The 27,772-nt window shown below is 58.1% G+C and overlaps 1 protein-coding gene across 2 annotated transcripts in view; it reads right to left on the bottom strand.

Annotated features, from left to right (window-relative positions):
- IFFO2 (intermediate filament family orphan 2) overlaps positions 1–27,772 on the bottom strand; it is a 49,817-nt gene that overhangs the window by 7,530 nt on the left and 14,515 nt on the right. Inside the window, exons 2-6 of one of the 2 annotated variants that reach the window (XM_019461552.2) lie at positions 8,579–8,639; positions 6,989–7,084; positions 5,626–5,766; positions 4,335–4,474; positions 96–216 (exon numbers count right to left, since the gene is read on the bottom strand). In XM_019461552.2, the coding sequence (XP_019317097.1) occupies positions 96–216; positions 4,335–4,474; positions 5,626–5,766; positions 6,989–7,084; positions 8,579–8,639 (559 nt within the window). The remainder of the gene's footprint in view (positions 1–95; positions 217–4,334; positions 4,475–5,625; positions 5,767–6,988; positions 7,085–8,578; positions 8,640–27,772) is intronic. The other variant, XM_019461553.2, reaches the window with a different exon arrangement.

Genomic DNA, 27,772 nt, shown 5'->3' with positions numbered 1-27,772 from the left:
AGGGGGCCAAGTGAGACGGGTGGCATGGGCTGCCGGGGCACAGCAGGGGCAGGGGATAGCTGGGAGGCCTGTGCGAGGCCAGGCCCCGGGCTCACCTCGCCCTGCAGGTCGATGGTCGGGTTGCAGTTGGTGAAGTCCTCCCAGAGCAGCAGCGTGTCCTCGTTCTCTTCCCATGTCAGGCTGTCACAGTCGTCGTCAAAGTCAAAGGTCTCGCGCCTGTAGGAGGACACCGGAGGGCAGGGCTGAGCAGAGGCCAGCTCCAGAGGCCGGGGTCTGGGAGAGACAGGGGTGCTGCCCCAATGGGTATGCTCCTGCAAGGTGGCCCCCCCCAAACAGAGAGGGGCACTGGCCAAAGGGGACACGCACCTTACCGTGGGGGTTCAACTCTTTTAAAATGCAGAAAGTACTTACATATTACTTACACGACTTAAAATGTACATACATATATATTTTTTAATTTTAATGTTTATTTTTTTATTTTTATTTTTTTACACTTATTATTTTTGAGAGACAGAGAGAGACAGAGCACAAGTGGGGAAGGGGCAGAAAGAGAGGGAGACACAGAATCCGAAGCAGGCTCCAGGCTCCCAGCCGTCAGCACAGAGCCCGACGCGGGGCTCGAACTCACGAACCGTGAGATCGTGACCTGAGCCGAAGTCAGATGCTTAACTGAGTGAGCCACCCAGGTGCCCCTTTAATGTTTATTTTTGAGAGAGAGAGAGAGAGAGAGAGAGAGAGAGAGAGAGCAGGCAAAGGGCAGAGAAAGAGGGAGACACAGAATCTGAAACAGGCTCCAGGCTCTGAGCTGTCAGCACAGAGCCCGACGCACGGCTCGAACCCATGAACAGCGAGATCATGACCTGAGCCGAAGTCAGACACTTAACCAACTGAGCCACAAAGGCATCCCTTGTGACTATTTTCACTCAGGTACCAGCTCATTTCTTGAGACCCTACTTTGCAAGAGTATATCGCAACACATACTCCACTGCTGACTTGACTTCCTTTCTAGCGATTTATATCCTCTTCTGCACAACTAGGAAAAGGTTGCTATTGTTCCCAATTTACAGATGAGGAAACTGCAGCTCAGAAAGAAAACCACACTTGTCCAAAGTCACACTGCTTGCTTGTAACAGACACTGGGGTTAAAAACCAGATGTTTCCCACAGCGTTTTCCTCCCCAGGAAAACACACCGAGCACCCATATGTGCCGGGCACGGAACGGGCCGCTACGCCTCTATTAAACTGCATTTCATTCCATCTTCATGACGTTCCTATGAAGCAAGCATAATTATTACTCCCATTTTACAGATGAGGACACTGAAGGCTACAGGGATTAGGTAGACTTCTGGACCAACACATGCTGGAAATCGGGTTTGCATTCAAAGCCCAAGTAATTTCAGAGCCTCCCTATTCACCGGGACTAGAAGTAGTAACAGACCATACAGGCTGGCCTGGGACTGAGGGGTTTCTGGAGATGCCCGGGCTCCCCCTGCTGGAGGGGACCTCAAAAATCAGATGGGAAGGCTGAGGTCTGTGGGGGTTAAATCATTTGATCCGTCGAATCAGCCACAGAAGAGAACCGTGAGTCCCGGGGCTCTCCTTCAACTCCTCCCTGGATTCTCCGGGACACTGCTCCCTATTTTCCCAAAGGATCAGGCTGGGGGCCACCAGGCTGGGCCCCAGAAGAACTTCCGGTTAAAAACTACCTAGAGCCCCCCCTGGAGCCAGGTTCCCCACCAAAATGCAGTTCCTGCTGGATCCTGTAGGTGGCTCCGTGGGTCCAGGGACCTGGGACCAGGGACCAGAGCCGGGACCAGGGCTGTGTCGGAAGGCAGTGCTGGCCTGGACTAGCTCCAAACGAGCCCCTGGGGTCCACCGGCACCGCAACACATACTCGACTGCTGACTTCACTTCCTTTCTAGCGTCTGGAATCTAAAGGAAACCCTGGCTGAGTAATGGGGAGCCAGAAAGGATGGGAAGATGGGCAAGAGAGGAGGGTCAGATGATCGAGAAGGCGGAGCCAAGGAGCTGGCCCCGGTGCAGGGAAAGTAGCAAATTCCTCCCCTTCTCCTTGGTCTGAAGCCCAAGCAACAGATTTTGATCAAAACAAAACAGCCCTGACACGGGCGCATTATTCAAAGACATCAGTGGAACCGGCCGGGGGGCAGCCTCTGGCTTGGGTCTCTGCCCAGTCCATAGCGAGGGGACACGGACATGTCAGTGGGAGGGGCCGGGGCCCTGCCGAGGGTGGGGTCAGCATGGCCTCGGCCAGGACTGCAAGGGTGGAGAGGGATCAGAGGATTTTTTTTTTTTTAATCTAGGCAACTGTACAACTGATAAATCTAATTAGATACTGAACCTAGTTCAGACCTGTCAACACCAGGCACCCGTTTTTGCATTGGAACCTCCTTTGTATACACAGTACTGCTTCCGGTGGAGCCCCCAGACCCAGCTCTTGGGACTGTCCCTTTCAGCTCACCCCATTCCTGGGCGGCCTAACTATCCCCTGGTGACTTTCTGAAAACGGGGACAAAGCCCCTGAATCCATGCGAATGAACCCAGCCTGGGCCTGGGGGGCGGACAATGCCCAGCCTAACATTCAGAACAACCGGATCCAACCAAGAGTTCTCTTCCAAAGCCTCTCTTGTCACCAAAAGATGAGAGTATGACGTTTGGAGGGGACGTCAGAAGATGATATCAAGAGTCCAGGAGACTGTCACCCTCAAACAGCAAACCCCCAAAACACAGCCCACCTCAGTTCTGTGTCAAGAGAATGACAAGTACAAGGAAGTGGCAGGCAAACCCATCCCTGCTCGGTTCTGACTCCCGTCTCCCTGAGAGTCACCTGGCTCGGCCACAAAGGGACCAGGGCAGGGATGATGTTGCAAGGAGGGCAGAGGGAGACATCTCTCTGAGCACAAAGACAGCCAGTTGGGGACAAAGCACTCGACCGAGAGTCAGGGACCGCGCTCTGTTCCAGCTCCTGGCAGGCCCCTCTCTTATCCTCGGTTTCCCCATCTGTACGTGAAGGGCTGGGCTGAGTGACCCTCGGACTCTGTAATGCTAAGCCAGCCCCGGAGCTTTGCAGGAAGCCATCAGGAGATGGCTGTGCCCTGGCTTCTGAGCTGAGTACAATGTCACAGGCAACTTCGAAAGACACGTGCCCCCTCTGGAGGGGTTCTGTGCGGTTTTTGCGATGGCTCAGGAGAGCCAAGAGCTCAAACGTAGCCCTGCTGTTGGAAACCCAGAGCCCTGGGGAAAAGCAGAGCTCTCAGGGCTCGGGTGCCCCACTGCGAAGGCCTCCAGAGAAACAGCAGCCAAGAGCAGACCCGTGGGGCAGGAGGAAACGTGGGCCCCAGAGACCCTGTCCCAGCCCAGCCCTTTGACTCCAGGCCCATAGGTGAGTCACCTAATGCCCACAGCTGCACCCTCCTCTCCCCTCCCCCTCCCCACTTTAGGGCACTACATGAGTCAGAGTTAAAGATGGATTTGGACTGAGAATATGGCACTGGGCGGGCCAAGGCCATACACAGTGTGTCCCTGCCCTAGACGGCCGGTGGGGTTCTAGGAAACCAGCTTTCCACGGGGGAGGGGAGAGCAGCCCTGATGGAAAGTATTCGCCAGTTTCCCACCAGGGCAGATTTGAAGCGACTTCCCTGTGCCGTCACTGAACACGGAGTAGGCAGACATGTGTGCGATCGCTTTCATGAGCTGGTACGAGCTGGCTCCAGCCCACCACTGACCACAGCCAGCCCCGGACTCTGCCACTGGCCCGCGGCATCTCACAGGTGACATGCCTGACTCTGGATCTCAGCTCCAGATCCGTGGGGTAGTCTTGGCCAAGCGGCTTCCCTCCCGTGAGTGTCAGTTTCCTCATGTACAAAAGGGGAACCGGGAATCCAACCCCCCTGGTCGACTGTCTGGAGTCCCCGAAGTCACACTTGGGAAGCACCTTACAGACACAGGATGCTCAGTGGACGTCGGGAGCCCTCCCCCGGCCAGCCTGGGGGGCCCTGGTGTGTGGATCGGCTTGGCTACCCTCCCCTCCCCCCCGCTGCCCTGCAAGGACAATGGTGGGAGCGGAAGGCTTGATCTGACAGGACCACCGCTAACCACTTGGCCTCTTCTGAGAATGTGAAACTCCCCAAACTGTAAAGATTGAAAATAAATCTAAATTCTTTCAGAACACCGTGCTGGCCACACAAAACACATCTGCAGGCTGCTTTCAGCCCAGGTCACCGGTTTGCCACCCCTGTCCCAGCAATCTGGGGAAACTGGAGAGGAGCTCCCCCCCCCACCCCCCCGGGGAGGGCTGGGGCAGTGGAGATACTCACAGCTGGTTAAACATGCGTTTCATCTCGTCCGTGATGTTCATGGAGCCGACCTCGTCATCTGAGAACCGGTTCACCTCCCCGTCCTGCTCGGAGATGTCATCGTCAGAGGCCACCTTACGCTCTTTCTTTTTGGGGACCACCTGACCCGGAAAGGAAGAGATCGAGGTAAGTGGGAGGCTCTGCTGGGATGGGCTGGGAAGGGAGCCGGCATCCCACGGGATGGATGGAGCGTGGCTGGGGTAGCCACTGCCAGGAAGGGTGCAGAGCTGAACTCCTCTAAGAAGCAGGCAGAGCTAGCAGGGAGCGTGAGGCAGAGACATGCAGGACAGAGGACAGACGGCCTGACCCTTCCCTCCCCTGGGGGTGGGCCGGCCCGGCTCAGCCCTTCACCAGAGCAGTAGCCCCACGATCTGGGGGAGAGGGATGGGCCAGCCCGGGGCACAGAGTCACCCGGGATGTGTCAGAGCCAGCCAGAGATGGAGAAACCCCTCACAGGGGCCCAGAGGCCCCACGCTCAGAGCCCTCCTGCTCGCACGCAAAGGTAACGGGCAGGCAGCCCGAGGTTCACCAAGCTTCCTCCACTCCAAGCAGACAAGACACGAGCAAACCAAACAAAGCCTGGAATGGCCACCCCTGCTCCCCAGCAGAGGCGGCAGCAAGAAGGCGCGGAGGTGGACGAGCCCCGATTTCTCCCGCTACGTCCGAAGTCACGCACTTAAAGCGACGACACACCGTATTGCCCTGGGCTCAAGCACAAAGCCAAACCACAACCCAATATTCAAGAAGCAGCCTTTGGAGAATGACGTGTGCCCTCTGGGCAGCTGGACAAGCCCCCAGGGTACTGACAGAGGCTCTTCAGTGAAAGCGGAAAATAGAGACCAAAAGCCCCTCTTGGGAAATCTTAGACTCAACTGCCAGGGCTCCCACAGCCTGGCCAGGGCCCTCGACCTCGGCGATGGCGCCCCGTGGGCCGAGCCCTGAGGGGTGAGAAGACCTGAGATCCAGTCCCGGCACTTCCTTTCCCTCCCTGAGCCCGTCGCGTCACCCTGCCCCCCTCCGGGCCAAGTGGCCTCTTCAGCAGGATGAAGCACTCCGCCTTGACGACACAGCCTGAGGGGCCTACAAGTGCCTGATTCTACCTCGTCCTGGGGAGGCCAGAGGGGTGGGTAAACGCTACCTCTGGGGTGAAGGAGAGTGGGCAGGGCTCGGGGGGAATAGGGCCATGCAGGGTGGAGGCCAGGCCCTCTGGGAGTGGGGAGTGGCAGCTGGTGAGCAGGGCGGCCCTATTCACCTGGAAGATCTTGGACACGTCTTCCGAGTTCCGCTGCTGTGCGACATCGCACAGCTTGGCCGTGATATCGATTCGACGGCAGATGTCCATGTCCACCTTCATGGCCTTTTCTTGGATCTTTGTGTCCAGGTCTGTCATGGGCTGCAGGGAGGACAGCAGGGGGGTTACGTGAGCGAGGGCTGGAGCAGGCACAGGGGGGCGGGGGAGTCGCTCCCAGGCTCCTGAGGGGGCGGAGGGGCGTGAGGCCCGGGGTCCAGAGTCTGAGGGGGCCGGGGAGCTTCTCCTGGGCGTCGGGGGTGGGGCCGGCGCTGCTCAGGTTAGGGGAGGGGAAGGGGGGGTCGTAGGAGCTAAAGGCTTTGGCGCTGAGTAGACAATGTGAGACCCTGTTTGGCGGCCTCCCTAAGGGCTGCTGGAAGGCATCCCCTCAAGAGACACGGTGTTTATTTGTTAGAGCGAAGGAAAAAGAAAGACAGCCCCCGCTGTTGAAAGACTTCCCTTCTTTCCCACCCCACGTGCCCCGCCTGTCCCCCACAGAGGGTCCTGCCAAGTGGCGCTCTCTCCCCAGGACCCCCCTCCCCACGGCTGACAGTGGGGCATCACCTAAGACGAGGGGGGGGTCCCCCAGGACCCCAGTGAGGGAAAGCCAGGTGGCCTTCACCTGCAGCCCCCAGAGGCTTCTTCCAGCCACACCCAGCTCCACACCCCTCAGGACTAGAAGCCACACCAGGCTGAGTCACCCGCGATCGGGGCTCCTTCTCCTTTCTGGCGGCCCTCCCTACGTACGGCCCGCTGCTTGAAGGTGGCGGGAAACCCGGGTCCCCAGCAGGAAGGAGGCCTTTGTTGCTAACAGCTCCCTGCACCCGTGGTCGCTCAGAAAGGTTCCAGTCGCCAAAAGGATGCACACACTGGCCTTCCCCAACTTTACAAAGCAACCCTGCTGCAGGCCGCTGGCCTGGGGAGCCTCTCAGGCTGGCACGGACCAGACCCGGGGCCTCCTGCGACCTGCCACTGGGCCCTCCCCGTGCCCAGACAGCGAGGCCCACGGCCACCACCTGCCCTCAACGTGGCGAGCTGGGACGAGTCGGAGCAAACGCAAACAGACCATCAGAGGAGCCCAGGGGAGGGCGGGATGGGTTAAGCAGCAGATTAATGCATCTCTACTCAGACCAAGGGAAGCAGAAGTGAGGGGTGGGGGCTGGTCTCCGATGCATCCGACATCCTCACGGGGCAAACGCAGCCAGCCAGGACTCTAACTAGAAGCCGAGCTCTGGAGCCTCGGAGTGAATGAAGCATTTTGCATGATGGGTGGGGGGGGGGAAGGGGGGTTGTCATGACGCCTGGGGTGGCGGCCGGTGGCACTTACGTCACTCATGAGCCCCTTAAACACCACCAGCTCGGCCTTGAGCCGCTCAATTTTCTCGTTCATCTCCTCCTGGATGGCTTCAGCCTCCTGTGCTGCCTGTGGAGGACAGAGATGGGGACGGGCTTAGGGGGCCAGGCATCCTGAGGGCTAGGAAGGGCTGGGCATCTGGGTCTACAGCCCTGGGCGCCTGACGTTCCACCAGGCCTGGCACCTGCATGCCAGGAAAAGGGTGCCGACGACCTCACCCCAGCCCGCCTTTCCTGAGCCCAGTTCACTTCAGGGCACCACTCGGCTTAAAACACTTCTCAAAGAAATAGTCATCGTATGGAAAAAGTCCCCGGCAGATATTAAGAGAAGAGCAGGTTAATATAACAAGAGATCCCAATAGGTTAAAATATGAGGTCGGTCCATGTGAGATTCCCAATGGTTAACCATCTCCCATCTCAAAAATGGCAACTTCATGTGTGTTAACCTAATCAAACATATACGTCTAGAGTCCCTGTGTTTGCACAGAAAAGACCAGAAGGCCACATGGCAATTTGTCAACTATGCAGGGGTAGAACTGGAGGTGGGTTTTATTTTCTCCCTGTACTTCTCTGAATTCTCCAAATATGTGACCATGAACACGTTACGTTTGTAAATAAAAAGATTTCTGTTATAAAAGAAAGGGAGGGGGCAGCCACTCATCCTTTTCCTTCTACATATTGACATTATTTTATTCTATCTCTTATAAGATCAGTGCTTTAAATATCAGAAAGCAATTCCTTTTTAATGTTGGAAAGAACTTTTCCTTGCCTTCTCCTGGGGTCGCTATTCAAAGGCCAAGAAGGTGGAGTTTGCTGCCCAGGGTACCCAGCAGGTGGGTGAGAAGCAGAGCCACAGACACAGAGCCAGAACCGAAAGGGAACGTTCTCACCTGGTGACACGGCCACCCGCCCTCTCCGAGGCATTCCGCCCCAAGTCAGTTCCCTTAAGCTGGGGGCTGGGCAGTTCAAGAGACCATCCAGTCCTGGGGCGCCTGCATGGCTCAGTCGGTTAAGCGTCCGACTCCTGATTTCGGCTCAGGTCACGATCTCACGGTTCGTGAGATCGAGCCCCACGTCAGGCTCTGCGCTGACAGCACGGAGCCTGCTTGGGATTCTCTCTCTCCATCTCTCTCTGCCCCTCCCCCACTTGTGTGTGTGTGTGCTCCCTCCCTCTCCCCCCCCCTCAAAATAAATAAATAAGCATTTAAAAAAAGAGAGAGAGAGAAACCATCCAATCCTGAGCTCAGGTGGGGAGGAGGTGGGAAAGAGTTACTGGACCAACGTCACCCAGCAAGCAGGGGTCAGCGCCGGGACTTAGACCCAGGCTTCCCAACTCCTGTCCCGGAGCTTTTCTGTGACACTGTGCCAGTCCCTTCCTAGGTCTGAAGCAGGGGACAAGGAGAGGCCTTGTGGCTCCACTGAGGAGAGACTGAGGCAACAGGAAGCAGCACAGAGCAGGGGCTGAGCCAGGAATGGCCTCGGGCTTTGTGCCACCGCGACAGTGCCCCTTGGCCACACGGTTCCCGCGAGCCTCTCCTGGTCGGGACCCTCCGAGGGCGCTCACCTCCTGCAGCGTGTCCACCATGGTCTGGAGGTTCATGCGCTTGGCAAGCTCTTCCTCCCACCTGCAAGAGTCGAGAAGGACAGGTGGTCAGAGGGTGGGCTCCCCGTGCCAGTCCAGCCCTCAGACACAATGCCAGCACCCACCCTGGGCCTGTCCCCGGGCCAGACAAGGAAGGGGCAGCAGTGAACCCATCCCGGCCTGCCCTCCAGGAGCTCCCAGTCTAGGGGTGGGGGGACGGCCCATAACCATATCAGACGGTGGTGACATGTGCCACGTGCTGGCACCAGCACCGCGGGGAGATGAAGGCCGGAGGGACCACACTCTCTATTTCACACACGCTGTAAAGTGCCATGCAAATGCCACTGTTCCTGCTATGGTTGCCTCACACGGGACAGCACGGGAGCCCGGCTGCAGCCAGCACCCGATAGGGGCTCTTTGCACCCGTCAGAAAGAAACTTTTATTGTACTGATCGTTGCGATCTTGGGTTCTTGTCGTGTAGCGACCTTCATCAGCAGAGAAGTCTCCTACACAGCGATCATCCCTAGCTCACAGATACGGAAACTGAGGCCCAGAGAGGTTAAATGTCTTACCCGGAGACGCTCAGCTAGCTGGCGGGTGGGGCTGGAATTCAAACCCAGGTCTGCTTGGTTACATTAAAACAAAAACAATAAATATAGCTCTCACTTATTCAGCGCTTATTATGCGCCAGGCGCTGTTCCAGGGCTTTCTGTGTATTGTCTCATTCGGGCACACATTAGTTAAAGCTGGACAGGAGAGAACAGAGGGCACCCAGGGGCTCCCAGTGTGCCCCCCAACATTAACTGGAGGCAGAATGGGATGTTAATAGTTATCACTGTAACGATCCCAGCTCAGCCTGAGTGCTTACTTGGTACCAGGCACAGTTCTATATGACATAATTCGGTCCTCTTAACAACCCTCCAGCACAGCCGTAGTGTCACCCCATGTTACGGATGGAGAAAGCAAGGCACAGAGTCAGGTGCCCAAGGTCAGGGTGAGGACAGGTGGAGCCAGGACTCTAACCCAGGCTGGAGGCTCCAGACCGAGTACTTGTAACCCTGCCAGGCCCCCTGTAGACCCAGGACCCACGGGAGCCACAACTGGGCTCCCCACCCAGCTCCTCTCCCTCCCCAGAGGAAGCCTGGAAGAGGTCCCCTCCCGCCCGCCCTCCTGAGACACACCGATGCGCTTGTCTCTTTCCTCACCCTATGGCCGCCTCCCTACATGGCCTCAGAGCAGGCGAGTCTGGAAGCCTTTTAGGATGCTGTCGGGGCCGGCTAAAAATAGGCCAGAGGGGAAGAATGGATGAAGGGTAGGTTACGTCACTGGCTTTTGGAAACAAGAGAACACAGATACTGTTTGCACACACAGAGGAAAATTCCTCCTCTCCCCTACATGCTCCCTTCTCCCTCGCTCCCTCTGGTCTCTACCAACCCCCCTGGTGTTGGCAGGCAGGCCTAGCTCTGCCGGGTCCAGAACCTGGCGGGCAGTGGGACTGGGGCTGGGGCTCCTGCCAGGGATGAAGGGCACCGAGAAAGCTAAGGAGAGGCAGGCAGAGAAGCTAAGGACCGACCCCAGGCCAGACCATCTCACCGAACCCCCCCCCACTGTACACATGAGGAACCCGAGGCCCACAGCACATAGGGAATTTGTCCAAGGTCAGCTGGTATGTCAGGGGCAAGGCCAGGAGTCCCGCCCCGGGCCCACCGTGGGAGACAGGAACCCAGGGTGGGGAGAAGTTCACAGGCTGCCCTCCACGCAGCATGGGGCTCCCGGGGCTTCTCTCAAGGGAGGCCAAGGCCCAGAACACGGGTCTGAGCTGAATCATCTCTCCTGGCCACGCTGCTCTCAGAGGGGCAGGGGGCTCAATTCCAAGCTGCCGAGCAGAGCAGGTGCAGGGAAGGGCCGCAGGCTGCCTTCTGCAAGCCGGCCTCGCTATTGCAAGGGCAGGAGTAGCAGAGAAGGGGGCCGCGAGGGGTGAAGAGGTGGGCACCCAGGGGCACCTCGCCCACACACATCCGCTTCTCAGACGGGCTCCTGGAGATGAGGCCCGGCCCCTTTCACTTTTCCTTCGAGCAACCTTTTGATGAGGGAAGTGACAGAGGGGTTAACAGACCCATCGCACAGAGAGGGCAAATGAGGCCCAGAGATTTGCCCCCAGTCGACCCAGAGCAAAGACACAAGCCAGGTCTCCGAAGCGACAACCACTGATGGGCCCGCACAGTCTGTGCCCCACGCACCGAGTTCACTGCCTCATACACACTGGCTTCGGTGTGAATTTTTATTAACCTGCTCGTGTAGAGAATCTTCCCCACACCCATCCTGTGGATGCAAGAGCTGACGTTCAGAGAGGTGAGGGAACTTGTCTGAGGCCACCCAGCTGGTAAGCAGGGATGGGACTCGAGCCCGGCCCGCGCTCTAGAGCAGCACGAACCACGCTGCGATGTGCACAGGAATCACCCCGGGGACCTTGTTCGGACTCGGCAGGTGTGGGGCGGGGCGGGGCGGACACGCGGCATTTCTAACGGGCTCCCCTGCGCCACAGCACGCGGAGCGGCCCCACACCTCGCTGGGGTTTCTAAGCTGCATCCCGACATCGATGCCCTCGCACAGATGACTTCATGGGCCTTTTCATTTCCAAAGCCGGGCCGGGTGGGCGGCCGGCAGGCCTGCTCCCAGAAGACCCAGGGCAGACCCCGGCGTGTCAACAGCAGCCGGCTTGACAGACCAGATCTGCTGCCCACACCTCCCAGCCGCAGTGGGAAAACCTGGCTCTGCGGGCTCCAGCGTTGACATTGCAGAAAAGCCTTGCCCTTCAGCCGCGCTGGCTGACGGGGGTGGAAGGACGTCGGTGATGTGCTTCTTAAGGGGCCCCAGACGCCCCGTGTTCTCTGCTGCTCGGCGCAGGAGGGAGCACGCAGCTTGACGGAACGCGGGTCAAGTTTTTTTTTTTAAGTTGTGGCCTCTGAAACGCCAACGCCTCTGTCCCGGGCACGGTCCCCTCCCCTGACCTGGATCTGCCCACGGGAATAAGGTTTTAGCAGGACGGGCGTTTCGGGCGGAGGCACCCGCATCAGCAAAGATGGGCAGCAGGGAGGCCAGGGAGTGGCCGCCACCACTGGGAAGGGGACCCACCTGCTAGGGGTCAGGGGCCGGTCCACTATCAAGTCTTTTAAGCCTTCGCCCTCCCGGCTGTCACGCCTGGCCCACCGCTGAGCAAGGGTGTTCACGTGGTACACTATAAAGCTGCAGAGAAACCTCTCCCCATTTTACGGGCGCGGAGAAAACAAAGGCCCGGAGCACAGAGATAACTCCAGCTGGGGCCGAGGTGGCCTGCGTCACTTAGAGCCACCCCTGCCCGCCCTGGCCCAATGGCTCATAAAACTTCCAGCTTTTCCTTCTTAAAGTGTGGGGTAAGAGAAGGGAGAGGAGGGACAGTTATTGGTCACCGTCTGGGTGGGGCTCACCAAGTTAGGCATTCATATACATGTAAAATATAAAATACCACCTAACCATCCCCCCCCCCCCCCACCGCCAAGGATTGTCCCCATTCTGCAGATGAGGATGGGTCTCAGGACCCCTGCCTCCCCCACCACTTGGCCGTGGGACCTCATCACGCCTGGCTCTGACCCAGAGAGCCAGCCACGATGTCGGGGACCTCCAGAGAAAGTGCTCGGGGCCCAGCCCCGGCACCAGCTATGCTTCAACCACACACGGGGACCTGCTCTCACCTCCCCACCCTGCAGACACCCTCGGACAGCAGTCTCTGAGGCCGGTTCCTCCGAGCGCTCCGATGTTCCCGGCAGCCTCTGCAGCAGGCAGGGCAGACAACGATGGGGGAGGAGGAAGAGGGTAAGAACACTAGCAGAGCAGCTAATACAGACCGAGTGCACACGGTGGGCCAGGCACCCTTCTCAGGAGCTTCACGTGCATCACCTCATTTAAACAAGCCTCACACTAACCTCTAGGTACAGTTATTAAGTTTTTTTTTTTTTTTTAACGTTTACTTATTTTGGAGACAACGCGAGAGACAGGGGGCAAGCGATGGAGGGGCACACAGAGGGAGACACAGAATCCGAAGCGGGCTCCAGGCTCCGAGCTGTCAGCCCAGAGCCCGACGTGGGGCTCGAACTCACGAACCGTGAGATCATGACCTGAGCCGAAGTCGGACGCCTAACCGACCGAGCCACTCAGGCGCCCCTAGGTACAGTTATGATCTCCATGTTACTGATGAAGAAGTTCAAGTCCAAGAGCATTACCCAAGATCGCACAGCTAGCAAAGTGGGATCGTTTCTATTTCACACCTGTACTCAGAGAACCTCCAAATGCGAAGGCCGAAAGGGACCAGCGTTCACCTCGTCCAAACCTCTGAGGGTACAGCTAAGGAAACTGAGGCCCAGGGTCACACAGGAAGCTGAAGGCAGAGTGCCCTCTGCTCTCTTAGCCCAGGCCCCAGCTCACAAGGATCAGGAGGCAGAGGGATGTGAGCCCGAACTCAGGCTCAGCCTCCCCCAGCACCCGTCTCCATCCCTCAGAGCCTGGGTCTCTCCACCGACACATGAGAGCATGGCCCCAACACACACCAGAGAACCATTCTGTTCCCACACTCTCTGAATGGTCATGCGACCAGCCCCCAGCTCCAGCTGGGCTGGACCTCAGGGTGCATCTCCTGGCCACCCGCCTAGCCTCCTGCCCCCTGCGACTCAGTTATTCCAATCCTTCCAGAGGCCTGTGCTCAAACCCTCCCACTGCCTGGAGCCTTGAACTGACGGAGAAACCAAGATCCCAGCGAGGAAGGGGCTGATGTATGGCGCCCCTGGAGACCCTGGAGCCCAGCATGACCCACAGCACAGCGGCTGTACGGGGCAGCAGACAAGGGCAGCAGCAGTCCCAGAGGGCCTCTGTGCCGATGCAAAAGACGGGCAGGGGCTCGAACCGTGCGGTGCACAAATCAGGACCCCGGATGTGCGTGCGGGCAGCATGGAGAAGCCCTCCGGCACCCATCTCAGAAGTCTTAGGTACCCTGTGCCCTGGCCTGATGGGGCACGAAGGAAACATGAGTGAGATGCCTGTTCTAGGCGGGAAAAGAGGCTCAGAGGAGGGGTGCCGTCATACAAGTCAGCAGAGGAGTCGGGTCTAAAGCCGGGGGTCCGGCCCTTCCTCCAGTACAGAGAGCTGGTTATAATTACCGTGTCTGCACTCAGCGCTGCAAAACCCACCTGCACTTGGTCAGGAGCCAAACGGTTGCATGCATCTGATGGATGGATGGATGGATGGATGGATGGATGGATGGATCCAAGCTGCAATCACTCCTCAGCCCTCCTGCTCACCCCCTCCGCCAGGAACACCCTGAGCTTGCACCACCCCAGCCTCGGGGCTCCCAGGAGCAGAGTTCCCGGCAGTGCCCTCTGCTCAGCTCTGTCCACTCCAGGGAGAGGAAGGCCGGGGGGGGGAGGGACCGCCAGGGCAGGAAGGGGGCAGGAAGAAGGAGAAAGCTTCCCTCTCCCACTTCCCACTGCCCTAGGGGCTGAAGAGGGGAGGCAGGGATGTCAGGACAAAGAGGACAAGGAGAGGAAATGACTCCACCAAAGGAAGCTGCAGCTGGGGCCTCGGCCACTACCTTAGCAGAAGAACACGCATGAGGCAAGGGGCCGGGACAGGAGGTGGCAGCACCCTCCCCAGCCTGATGTGGTCTCCCTGCATTCCGGAGGAGCCACCACTGCAACCACATGATGGAGGAGAAGCCTGGCGGGCCTCTGGGGGGAGGGGGTGGGCCGCTTCCCGGCCCGCCCCCTCCCCCATCCCCTCATGATGACACACAGAGCCTCAGGAAAGGGGCCGACAAAGCCTGGCCTGCTGGGGGGCGGAAAGCCAAGCTGAAGTCACTGGCAGAGGGACTGACTCACAGATTTTTCACTTCCTGTGCCATCAGAGAAAGAAGCCATGGGGCCCTAGCTCCAGAGGAAAGTGGGTACAGCCCCAGCCAAACAATTAAGGCTTCAGGGACAGCCCATGGGGCTGCCGGGGGGGGAAAGTCCTGGAGACTCCTAGGTTTGAATCCTGCCCCGGCCACTTCCCAGCTGTGTGGCCCTGGGCAAATCAATCACCCTCTCTGGGCCTCAGCTTCCTTATCTGCAAGAGGGGAAGCTCTCCACCCCCCTTGAGGGTGGTCGTGAGGACCGCCTGCGGTGGGCAGAACGGGTGAAAACACCCAGTCCTGCCCCCCGCACGGAGCAGACAATGAATAGGGGGCAGCACCACGTGAACGGTGAAATGCCACCGCTGTGGCTCCGGCGCCCAGACCCCAGAGAGCTGGGAGGGTGCCACAGGAATGGTCCACACCTTTCCAGGGAAGGGAAGCGGCTGGCACACCCAGGCTGACTCACTCAGGTGATGGGAAGCCGGCTCAGGTGAGGATAGGCTGGAGCCATCGGTGGAAAAGCTCATTCTGAGCCAAGCGTGGGCCTGGCCTCTGGCGGAGGGCAGGTGGCAGAGACCGGTTTCCACCCGGACCCCGGGGAGCCCACCCCGTGGCAGCACAGCCGGGTGCGGGCCGCCGGGACGGCGGAGGGGGTGAGCCCACTCACAGACGCACAGAGGTGCTGCTCCCCTCCCCACACCCCTGGCCTCACTGCAGAGCTGGGACCCAGACCAATACCCAAGCTGGGGGACAAGGTGGCAGGCCCGCAGGCAGACCAGGGGGACCCTTTCTGCAAGTGCAGTTTCACCCAAGCCCACGGGCAGGAGATCAGAGTGGGCACCTCAACAGAGGCCGAGCTGCAGGTGACGATCCAGAGCCCCTCACCCTCCTGGCTTCTGCTGAGCCCCCCAGAACTTCCCACGCCATAGCACCCCCTTGTCTGACAACGCGAACCTCTCCCGTGCTTTACTGTATCTTTGCTCTCCAGCAGAAGGAGGGCTGGGTCCCCCAGCCTGCGAGCAGAGGGGCTCCCCCTGCCCCTGAGCCCCGCTGTCACGGGTACCTCCAGGCACCGCCTCACTCGTGCTCTCCGTCCTCCTCCCCGCGGACTCTGGTGCTCCCATCTGCACTGAGCCCCCGATCCCAGGGAAGGGACCCCGTGCAGACGTGCCCACGACCAGCCCGGCTGCCCAGCTGTGCTCCGCTGCTCGGAAGGAAACACAAATTAAATGCCAACTGATTGTCTCCACGGAGGAGGTATTAATTTAATGTGTACACTTAACCAGGGCAGCCGATTCCATTACAGGCGGGCAGTAATGGCCCGGGCAGGCCGGAGCACGGGCTGTGAGCTGGTGATGGGCCGCGGCGAGCAGCCACCGTGCCTCGTGTGCACCCCTAGCTGGCAAGCTGCCATCACACGCGCACGCACGGGCCTGCTTGCAACCTGAAATGCAGCCCCGTCCAGGGAGCCCAGCCGACAAGGCTTTGCCATGAGGCGCCCAGGGCCTTCTAGAATCAAAGATGATAGGAGTCTCTACTGACCCCACTAAGAAGGGCACGGAAACGGAGGAAGCCTCCAGCTACTCTGTGATTCCTGGGGGCCTGTGTACCACTACCCAGGAGCCTCAGTTTCCTCCTCTGTCCTACCTTGCAGGGTTCACGGGCAGGTTAGACAAGCTCATGTGAGCGTCCACAGGCACCCCTGGCCATTCTTACAACTGGTGTCACCTGGGGGGGTGGGGAGGGAGAGACAGGGTGGTGTGCCCAGGACCACCTAATAAGCAGGGGCACTTCATCCTCCGACTCTGGGGATCTGGAAGCTACCGAGAGGGGTGGCACTGAAATTCAGTTGCCCGTGAGTTTCCCCAGCGAGGAGGTGAAACAAAAGCCAGCCCTGCCCATGAGCTGCATGGAATCATCCGCACTCTCCCTCCCTGTCTCTCAGTGGTCACGAGCACCCTTTGCAGGGCGGCTGGCAAGCCTCCGGGGCTCTCCGTGGGGGCCACCGGGCCTTGAAAGAGGTCGAAGGGGGAGACTGGCAAGCCCTTGACTGGACCCCGCTCCGTAGGCCCACATATCCTTAGGTAACACAGCAGCCAGGGTCATGCAAGAAACCCTGTATCTGGCCCGTCGGTCCCTAACTTGCCATGTGACCTCGGGCAAGTCCCTTCCCTCCTCAAGCATCACTTTCCCATTCTTAACGCAATGGTGTCCAGCTGGATAAATTCTAAGAGCCCAACCAGCCAGGCCAGAAAACGATTTCCACAGTCCCTAGGCAAAAACCCCATGCTGACCACAAAGCGATCTGATAAGCCTCAAAGTCTGAAGACATCTGAGACACCAGTCTTGGACCTCGAACCCAATGTGTGTAGTGAAGACAAGGGCAGGGGCTCTGGAGGGTGCTGGGATCAAACCCCAGCTATACGTCCTGTGGCTCTGTGACCTAGAGCAGGCTACTCACCCTCTCTGAGCCTTGGTAAGCCCACCCACCTCGCAGAGTTTTTTGCAAATATTCAGCGGACTCACGTATGACAGGCACCTAGAACAGCGCCCGGCACACCATCATCCTCCTCACCCACGTGACTTCCCGAGGACAGATGGTCAGAGAGGTCCAGGGACTGAGAGAGCAGCCCTGGACCACACAGCGTAGGTGCCAGACTGGAACCCAGGACTGGCTGGCTCCAGAGCCCCTGTGCTGCCATAATCACCACAAAACCCAGCCAATGTCCTGTTTCTGCCCTCCATGCCCCCGGACATCCCCCAAGAATGAATGGGCACGTGCTCAGCCCTTTGTCTGTCCTGGCAAGGGCCACCGTGACGGCCAGAGAGACCAAGGCAGGAGAGGTCCCTCCAGCCAGAACCCAGCTGGTCTCACGGCGCAACCCCGACAGGCACGAGGCATCCTCATGGGCTCAGAGAAGCCCCTGGTCACCTGCCCCAATGCCAGTCTGAGGCGTGGGCTGCTTCTAGGGAGTCATCTGCTTCAGTCAGCCAGTGTCCCTGGCTGCCCAGATCCCCAGTGCCCTTTCCACCCTGCTGCCATGTACCGAAACAGCTATAGGGACCCGGGCGCTCTGGGGGTGCCTGTAATCCGGAGGCTGTATGCTGGGCAGCACCCTCCTTCCAGTGCCTCTGTCCAGAAACCACACCCAAGCGGGCACTGCCCCCCACAAACCAGATCACTTCTGAGAAGCAAAGTGTCTCAAAGGGCATCTCATGGCAAGGAGGAATCTGCACCCCAAATCGTAAACCACCATGAGGTTTCTGGGGCACCATTTCCAACCTCTTTGAGGCTTGCTACACCTTCAACACCTCCTCCAGGGAGCCTTTCCTGACTTCCCCAGGGTGAGTCACTATGTCCACTGGAGGTTTCCAGTCCTGGCACATGCCCTCTTCATGGCATCCGTGAGCTGTCACTCCCCTGCGTCTCTCATCAGACTCGCTCTCCCAGGAGAAGGGGAAGGACTTACATTGCCCTGAAAATGCTTAGTACGTGCTGGCCTTGTCACTGTCCTCCCACCTAGGGTCCTCATGCCCGCTTCACCGACACGCAAACAGAGGTCCAGGTGCAAAGCCTGGTCCATCTGATTTCCAAGGCTGAGCAGCTTCTCAGCGCTAAGAGTGTCTTACCACCAGCTCCGTGAACCCCACTCTCCACCACGCCCTCCAGCACACCCCAGATTACCATCCCAGGGTCAGGTGCACAGAAGTGGGTTCGCGGGGTCTCAGTCACTGACTTGGAAGAGAGCTGCTCAGCCAGGGTATTTGCTTTGCCTGTTTACTCACCTCCGAGGCCCCAGAGCTCAGGTGGACAAAGGCATTAGCATTCCACCTCCAGTGGCCAAGACCCATCTGCCTGCAACCTCGCCATCCCCCTGCCCGACAACCCACTGGGGCCACCATGTGACCAGCAAAAGAGGCACTGGCTTTGGAGTCAGATCGAAATGGGTTCAAAGCCCAACATGACCAGCCATGTGCTTCCGGGCAAATGATTTCCTGCCCCTGAGCCTCCCTCTTTGGACATCGTGACACGGGGATCATAGAGGACCCTCCTCGGGGGCTGCTCTGGTCTGTGAAACAGGTGATAAGGTGCAGCCTCTGCACAAACGGAGGCTCTCCTTCCCTGCCCTGTCCTGCTGCCACTAACTAGCTCTGAGGTCTCTCTGGGCCTCGGTTTCTTCATCTGTAAAATGGTCTCCGCTTCTTCTGGCTCTGCTGCCCTATGGAAAGCACGGGGAGAAGGCTGGCTGCAGTTTGCCATCAGGCCCCCAGGCACTGACGGCAGAGGCCTCACACCTTCCTTCCCCGGACCGGGATGTTGGGAAGGGCAGGGTTTTGCCTCTGGGCAAAGCACTTAACCTGCGCCCCAGCTTCCCCACCTTTAAGGCGGGTGCCAGTGGAAGCTTTAGCTTACACTCAAGTGTATCGCGTCCGTGTGCGTTAAGCACTTAGCGTGCAGCCCAGCGCCTAGTAAACACTCAGCTGACGGAAGCTCTGATTAGCCGGCCCTGCCACGGAGAACGGGTGGCTCAGCTTGGGGTGACAGTCCGCTAAGTGAACTGGCCAGGGCCCCGGACACCACACCAGACAGGACGCACCTGGGTGCCAACCCAAAGCCCTGCTATCCGTGCCTGGTGACGCACGGAGCCATCGAACAAAGACACGGGAGCACCTCTCGTCTCCCTGGTGTCCAAAATCCAGCACCACATCCCAGCACCCGGCACGAGACTGGGCACGAGGACGCCCCAGGGAATGAGAGTCGAGTGTCTCTGGGTCACCGAGCTCAGCAGCCTCCCGGCATCCACTGCAGCCCAGCTCAGTCTGGCTGTCAGCTTGGATTCCGTCTTCTCTCCCCCGCGACAGTTTCAACAAACATTTCCCGAGTGCGCACTCGGGAGCCACGTGGCAGGCAGTGGCAAAGAAGTGGATGAAGAATGTCCCCTTCCCATTGAGAGAGGGAGGCCAGTCCCGGAGCTCTCTCCAAGCGGCACCTCTGGCTTCTTGACCCTCAAGTCCTCAGTCCCTCAACCCATAAGGCAGGAAGGTCTGGAAGCGGGGACGGAAGGGGCTGCTGATCCTGGGCTCTCAGGGCCGTGAGGCGTCTTTGCTCTGTCCACGAATGGACGGGAGCTGTCCCTGCCCGTCTGCACCCCCAGGGGCAGCGGGGAGGAAACCGAGAATCCATCACCACCCTGAAAACAGCAGTTGCTTCCAGAGAGAGAACCACGTGGCTGGGGGACAGGGGTGGGAGGGAGGCTTGTCACTCTGTTTCCTGCTGTTCCTTTTTTTTTTAAGTCAATAATAAGATACAAATACAAAATTTACCATCATAACCATTTTTTAACTTTTTTAATGTTTACTTATTCTTTGAGAGAGAGCGAGAGAGAGAGGCGGGGGGGAGGAGAGAGAGAGAGAGAGAGAGAGAGAGAGAGAGAGAGAGAATCCCAAGCAGGCTCCATGCTTTCAGTGCAGAACCCGATGCAAGGCTTAAACTCACGAACCGTGAGATCATGACCTGAGCCGAAACCAAGACTCGGATGCTCAACTGACTGAGCCACCCAGGCGCCCCCTTCCGCCATAACCATCTTTAAGTGTACCTCTCAGTGGCATTGAGCACGTTCACACCATCGTGCACCCATCACCACTGTCCATCTCTGGAACCCTTCACCATGCAAAACAGAAACTCCGCACCCATCAAATACTAACTCCCCATGCCCTCCTCCCCCAGCCCCTGGTGCCCACCTTGCTACTTTCTGTCTCTATGAAATGGACTATTCTAGGGATCTCACATAAGTGGAACCCTACAGTATTTACCCTTTTGTGACCGGCTTATTTCACTAATTATTAAACATAATGTCCTGGAGGCTCCCCCATGTTGCAGCCTGTGTGAGAGTTTCCTCTCTTGCATCTTTTTAAATTTTGAATGATGTAATGTGTCAGTTAGCCAAAAAATCAAAACCATTCAGACTTTTAAGAGACAAAAATACCTGCTCACTTTCCCTTTGTTTTACGCTGCATGCGTATTTCACAAGGATTACACAAGAAATCAGGCAAGTGAAACAAAACCATTAAAACCCCACCCAATCCCCCCTCTCCAAGAGAATCACCTTCACGCTTCTCAGTGCTTCCTTATGAGAGTGTATCTTTTAAAAGCGAAAATGGCGGGGCGCCTGGGTGGCTCAGTCCGTTGAGCGTCGGACTTCAGCTCAGGTCATAATCTCGCAGTTTGTGAGTTCAAGCCCCCCATCAAACTCTGTGCTGACAGCTCAGAGCCTGGAGCCTGCTGCAGATTCTGTGTCTCCCTCTCTCTCTGCCCCTCCCCTGCTCACGCTCTGTCTCTCTCTGTCTCAAAAATAAATAAAACATTAAACAAATTTAAAAAAATAAAATAAATAAATAAAAGCGAAAATGGGATGAGACTGTCTGCGGCATTCAAGCGTGCTTTCTCTGCTTAATGTACGGCAAGCATCCTTCTGGGCGGGTCACATGGCAGGTGGCCGTGCCACCACTGATCTCACGGGTCCCGCACTGTCATTCCCAAGTCCTACCAATCTAAACAACACTGCAAAGAACATCCTGGTACATACACACATTTGCATATCTGTCCAGTTGTCCCAGCGGAGCGAGTGGCTGGGTCAAGGGTGCAGAAAAGGCTTTAGTGCCCCTCTGAAGTGCTGTGTGTGACAAGGGCATACTCCTGCGGGGTTCAGCAGCTGCTGGAGACTGGACGGCTGCTCAGGGAGCCCAGGAAGAGCAGGGTCCCGGGGTCCCCACCCTAGTTTGCGCAGCAACACTGTTTTGTGCCTCCGTTTTCCCACCGATCAAAAGGCTGGTGGAAGAGGACCCCGCCATGAATACCGCCCTTCCTCACCCTCACTGGGGTGGCACCCCGCCCTCCCCAGGGAGCAAAGTGTTGGGAGATCGGGCTCATCTGAGCAGTGGGCCCGACACCTCTCTTCCAAAAGCGTGGAGGTTGATGAACCCTGGAGCAGGTGGCTCGTGCTAGCCTGGGGCAAGATAAAACAGCATCCCCCGTGGTGCCCCCACCCCAGGTGTGCCAAGCTGCCTCACACCTCCAATGCCTGTGCTGCACACTCTGTCTAGAAGGCTCTGTTCTACACGCCCCTCCCCCCCCCCCCCGGGTCATACCTCTCTCTCCTCCTCATCTTATACCAACTTCAGGACCTAATTTATCTGCCTCCTCCTCCTCCCCCAGGAAGCCTTCCCTGTCAAGGTCTAGCACCCTACTTCTGTACTCCAAAGGCTTCACTCACTTGCTACTGAGGTTATCTGTTCCCCGGCCGGTCTCCCTACTGAACTCAACTCTTGCAAGGCCAGGCCCACCACCCCTGGCTCCCGGCTGCAACTCCGGAGCCCAGCACGGAGCCTGGAACACAGCAGGCACCAGATACACGTTTCCTGGAGAACAGGTGCCTCGAGCGTCACCTTCAGGGCCTTTCCTAGGACATCCAAGCCAGAGTCAGTGCAGCCCTGATCCACTGTGCGGCCTTGGGCATGACCTCCCGGCCTGCCCCTCCCCATCAGCCTCAGTTTCCCCAACCTCCACACTCCCTGCCAGCTCTGTTACTCTCCTCCAGTCATCCTCTTCTGTCACCTGGTCACCCAGGCCCGCCTCCCATGGGACTGATGACGGGAAGGTGAGTTCACAGCCCTCCATCCCCAGGGCTTTGTCTTTCTGCTCAGGCCTGGCCAAGCCCCCAGAGACGCTCCCCCCATCCCATCCCCAACATCAGGCGCTCTTAGCAGCTCTCAGACCCCGGGGCTCTCGCTGTCGCTCAACTCCAGAAGCCAGCAGGGGTTCTGGGCACCCAGGCCAAAAAGCAGGAGGCCCGGCAGGGTGGGGGTGTGGGGTGGGGTCTGTGCCCAGGAGGCTGGGGAGGCCCCACCCAGAGATATGTTTACAGCTTTGAGGGAAAACAGCAACTCCCAAGGCTATTTTGGAAACCTAATGTGCACTTTGGGTCTCCCGTTGTTTATTCCAAGTGACTGTGCCGCCCGGCAGGTAAATGCAAGGCACTGTGGGTCCGCAGCTCAGTGTAACCTCCCCATCAAAGCCACATCATTCACTGGGAGCACTTATGCACCCAAGCAGGCGTGGGCTCCCTGCCTCGGATTCCAAGTTTCCCTTAACAAATGTGCAGCCTGCACAAATAAGGGATCAAAGCCAAGGGGAGCCCGCCGGGAAGGAGGGGGCACACAGCCCACCCCGGATTTAAACCAAGGCCCTGCAGCCTTGAGCAAGTCCCCTCCCTAGGCCTTGGTCTCCTCATCTGTGAAATGGGGGCGAATGACCCCCACCTGGGTTATATGAGGGCAGGCAAACACAGCGGGCTCCGTGTGTGGAAAAAAGAAAATCTCAGAACATGGGATCCCAGGATGTCCGAAGGGGATGCGCAGGAGCCCGGGCCGTTTGTCAGTGGGAAGGCTGAAGCTCAGAGAGGTGACGTGACGTGCCCAAGGTCACACAGCCAGGCGGCAGCAGAGCAGGGACTGGAACTCAGAGCCCATGTGCTTCCCGCCGCACCACGGTAAGGGGAGGAGGACATTCCTGAGCAAATCACCGGGGAGGAAGGAGGGAAGGGTGACAAGGACCCAGGAAGCTAATTACACGCGGGGCTTGTGTAACTGAGAATGGGCCGGGGCAGGCACTGCCCAAGTGTGCAGCATCCTAATCCCCACAACTGGCCGGGAAGGCTCCAAGCATGGCCGGACAGGTGATTAGTCGGTGACTGTCTGCGCCAAGAGAGGGATTAGTGACTCAACACAGCTCAAGGGGACAGACTCACTGCTTAATACCAGCCTCCTGCCATCATGCGGGCCCAGCCAGTGAGGAAGGCACCGGGACACCCAAAACACACACACACACACACACACACACACACACACACACACACACAGTATCCCACCCACCCATCCTTGGTGCTGGGGCACCACTCTCAGAGGACAGAGAACCTGCTGCGACAGGAAGGCTTCCGGCAGAGACCTGACTGGAGCCTCGAGATTCCTCGTCCCCATTCTGCTGACAGGGAAGCTGAGGCTCACAGAGAGGAGGCGACTTATCCAGCGTCACATAATCACAACAGCCAACGCCGTGAAGTGGTATCTGTGATGAGCACTGTTAACTCCTTCAGTCCTCACAACTGGCTTAGGAGGTAGATGCCATCACGACGCCCATCTTACAGATGAGGAAACTGAGGCCCAGGGAAGGGTGGCAACTTGCGCAAGGCCACAGAGTTCGAAAGTGGCAGAGCCGGGACTTGAATCCAGGCCGTCTGGCCTCAGAGCCCAAGTTCATGACACCCGGCTCACCTGCCTCTGCTCCCCCGATGGTTTGACCGATGCTGGATTGGAACACAGTCTCTCACATCCCAAAGCCTTGGCTCCTTTCTCTGTGCCAGCTGGCCTCATAAGAGGAGGAAGAGGGGTCAGGAAGCGTGTACGTTAGCCTCCGGGGCTCAGAACGGACCCTGAGTCGCAGCGCCTCCAAACCCCAAGAGCAGAGCGCTAAGGCTCCCCCGCTGACCTGCCACACTGAGCCCGGCGTGGCCCTGGCCGTGTGGCCCCTGAAGTGAGGTTCCTGTAGGCCCGGCCCAGCCTCCAGCACCCTCCAATGGGCAGGCAGTCTTTTAAAACCCAGAGATCGTCCCAAGGGGGCCCCCAAGCACTGCCCGGATCCTGCCACAGAACCAGCATGGCGTCTCTTCTCAGGCTCAAGCCCCGCTGGGGCCTCTCTTCTCCCTGAGACGTGGCCCCCCCGCCACACAACCCCCAGCCCGGACTGAGCAAGAAGCCAGAAAAGGAGATGGTCCAAGACAGACAGACAAGCAGGAGCAGCCGGGGGGAAGGGATGAGGCCACTCACACAGCTCCCTCGTCCCTTACCTCAAAGTACTTTGTCATCAGACAGACAGACTCAGCCACTTCCCAAGCTGGTGACCTAGTAAAAGTGACTTCACCTCTTTCTGAGCCTCAGTTTCCTCATCCGTGAAATGGGACAGCAACAGTTCCTACCTCCTGGGTTGTGGGGATTGTACAAGATTAGGAACACTAAGCGTCATCTTAGCGAGGGGGACCCGCTTCCAGTTGCTGGGGGTGGCTTCAGGTCCAGGGTCCTGGGCTTGGCTGAGTCATGCCATTCTTCCCTGCAGGGGGGTTGTCCTCTGGGCTCCCCCTTCCCCACCCTGGGATGGGGGTACCGTCTGGTATCCAGAGTCTCCCAAGTGCCCGGCACATAGTAGGCCCTCAACTGGTATTCACTGGATAAATCCGCTTGTGAGCGGCCGCCCTGAGGCACAGCCGCGAGAAGGCCTGGGTACAAGTCCCGGCTGCCTGCACTGAGTCACTGCATGACCCTGGGCCTGTCCTAGCACCTCTCTGGACCCATCTGCAAGAGGAAGCTCTGACCACCCCCGGGAGCTCAGGATCTCCCTCCTCTTGCCTCTGGGAAACCCCAGGGCAGCCTGCCCAGTGGTAGGCCCTTTCCCAACAGGCCCGGCTTCCTGGGGACAGACAGCCGAGTGCACGCCCACCCCTGCAAGCCCACAAAGGCAGCAGGCGGCCTCCTCCTGGTGACTTTGCTTTGGGACAGATGGAACACGGTGGTGTGGCTTCTGTCAAGCCAGATGGCCTGGTTGGCCTCGGGGGCCAGGACACCAGCTGGGTGTCCAGCCCCAGCAGGCAGAACTGCTTAACCCCTTCCTGCCCCAGCCACAGGAGTTGGCATCCCCTTGGCAACTTCTGTATATTCAGGCTTCCTGCCCTTGGAGATAAGTGGCCTCCCCCAGAGCCAAAAGGGAGTCCTGGAGGCAGCAGGGTGAGAGGGAGCCTTGGGGCAGGTAGGAGGGGGGGAGGTGAGGCCGCTGGGCTCTGAGGGCAGGCCTGGATCGCCAGGAATGTGCCATCCCAGAGGACAAGCAAGGGAGGGACTGATTCCTGGCTGGGGAGCCCCGTGGACCGGGCTGCTTTGCTTCCAGGACACCCATGTGGGGCTAGAAGGCCACCAGCTACCTTTATCGGGCTGGAAAACCCACTCCCCGGCCCAAACCTCAGAATCAGCACAGCCCTGTGAACAAGGAGACCCAACTCCACCAGGCTGGCTGAATGGCCATAGTCGTGTTGCTCAACCTCTGTGGGCCTCAGTTTCCCCATCAGGAAAGATGGGGCCAGGGTGACCCTGGGTTCCAAGTCTACTTCCAGCTCAGAGGGTTCCATGACTCCAGAAGAAGGCATGTGCCTCCCTCCCAGGAACTGGTGGGGACCCAAAGGGACTGGCCAGATCCTTTCCACACAAACAGCATGCCCTAACAAGCACGCAGGAGTCAAGGGGAACTTTAGAAGGGAAGAGGGCGAGCTTAGGGGCTCAGAGGGGAGTGGAGCCGTCTTCCCCAGGCGGTGGTTGCCCACCCATTCCCCTAATCCATGGAAGGCTACACAAGATGATGCAGCCTATGGGATTATGGCTAGAGGCCAGGAAGCATTTTCCGATGGAAAGAGCTAGAAAGCACTTCCAGGGGAAGGCTCTGGAATGACCTTCCCAGGCAATAAGGTCTCTAAGCAGGATTTGCAAAGGTCCTAACCTCAAGGTGGAAGGAGGAACAGATAACCTCTGGAGACCCCCGGGGACAGCAAGCTGGCGTCTACAAGAAGTAAAGCAGGGCCTCAGGGTCTCTGCACACGGGTGCCCGGCCAACTGGTGTTCCAGACAGGGCATCATCTCAGGGCCGAGCATGGCCAGGCTCAGCTCCAGCTTAGGACCTGCACACTGGTCCAGCAGGCATCTCCGGGTGTCTCTCAGGACAGAGGCTGCAGAGGACTCCAGCAAAGCCCAAGAACACATCAAAATAGGCGAAGAGGCAAGGGCTGGGTGAGAGGGCTGCCAGCCAGAAGTGGAGTCTTAGCGTGGCCGAGAGGCGAGAACGTGGGGCCGGGGGCCACACACCTGGCTGTGAGACCTAGCTCTGCCACCGAGTTGCTGTGCCACCTGGGGCAAGTCACTGCCCCTCTCTGATGTGTGTTGAGGGAGAAGCTAAACATCTGTCAGGACTCTTGCAGCTCTGATTTAAGAGTCATTTGGCAAGCTCAACTAGGAACAAGAGTCTGCCCGTGTGGTCCATGCAGCATCATCACCAGGGCCCAGGCTCAGGGCCTGAGTACAGGGGCCGTGAAAACAGATGGATGGATGGATGGATGGATGGATGGATGGATGGATGGGTGGATGGAAACGGTGGGTGGATGGACAGATGGGTGGATGGGTGGATGGATGGATGGATGGATGGGTGGATGGAAATGGTGGGTGGATGCATAGATGGGTGTATGGATGGATGGATGGATGGATGGATGGATGGATGGATGGGTGGGTGGATGGATGAATGGATGAAGGATGGATGGATGGATGGGTGGATGGAAATGGTGGGTGGATGGATAGATGGGTGGATGGATGGATGGATGAATGGATGGATGGATGGATGATGGATGGATGGGTGGATGGAAATGGTGGGTGGATGGATAGATGGGTGGATGGATAGATGGGTGGATGGGTGGATGGATGGATGGATGATGGATGGATGGGTGGATGGAAATGGTGGGTGGATGCATAGATGGGTGTATGGATGGATGGATGGATGGATGGGTGGGTGGATGAAGGATGGATGGATGAATGGATGAAGGATGGATGGATGGATGGGTTGATGGAAATGGTGGGTGGATGGATAGATGGATAGATGGGTGGATGGGTGGATGGATGGATGGATGGATGAATGGATGGATGAAGGATAGATGGATAGATGGGTGGATGGATGGATGATCAAGTGGGATCATTCCTGAAAAAGAGGAACAGAAGGTCCTAGACGTCCGCGGGGATGATTCCTTACCCTTGCCCACAAGGCCTCCTTGGAATCACATTCGCACAACTATAGACCCTCCAGCACCCAATCGTCTTCTCTATCTTATACGTACGCGTGCACATACCTACCTATGCATACTTACATATGCAGCACACACTCCCAGCACGGTGGCCCAGCTCTGAATCTTGAGGACAGACGCTCTGGATCCCCAAAGCCATGAGATTTATCTGTTCCAGCCTTCCCCCCGGGTATCTTGGCTTTCGGAAGTGTGCTCTCGAAGCTGGGTTTGAAATGAGACTCAACAGCGGTGGAACCCAGTGGAGGGTGATCTTTTAAGCCACGGAGACCCCAGTTCACACGCCAGCTCTGCCACTTTCTAGCTATTCCAAGGAG

The sequence above is a fragment of the Panthera pardus genome, unplaced genomic scaffold (genome assembly GCF_024362965.1).
Source record: "Panthera pardus isolate Hobbes unplaced genomic scaffold, ASM2436296v1 HiC_scaffold_11, whole genome shotgun sequence".
Lineage (NCBI taxonomy): Eukaryota > Metazoa > Chordata > Mammalia > Carnivora > Felidae > Panthera > Panthera pardus.
This window is presented reverse-complemented; position numbering and strand designations above follow the sequence as displayed.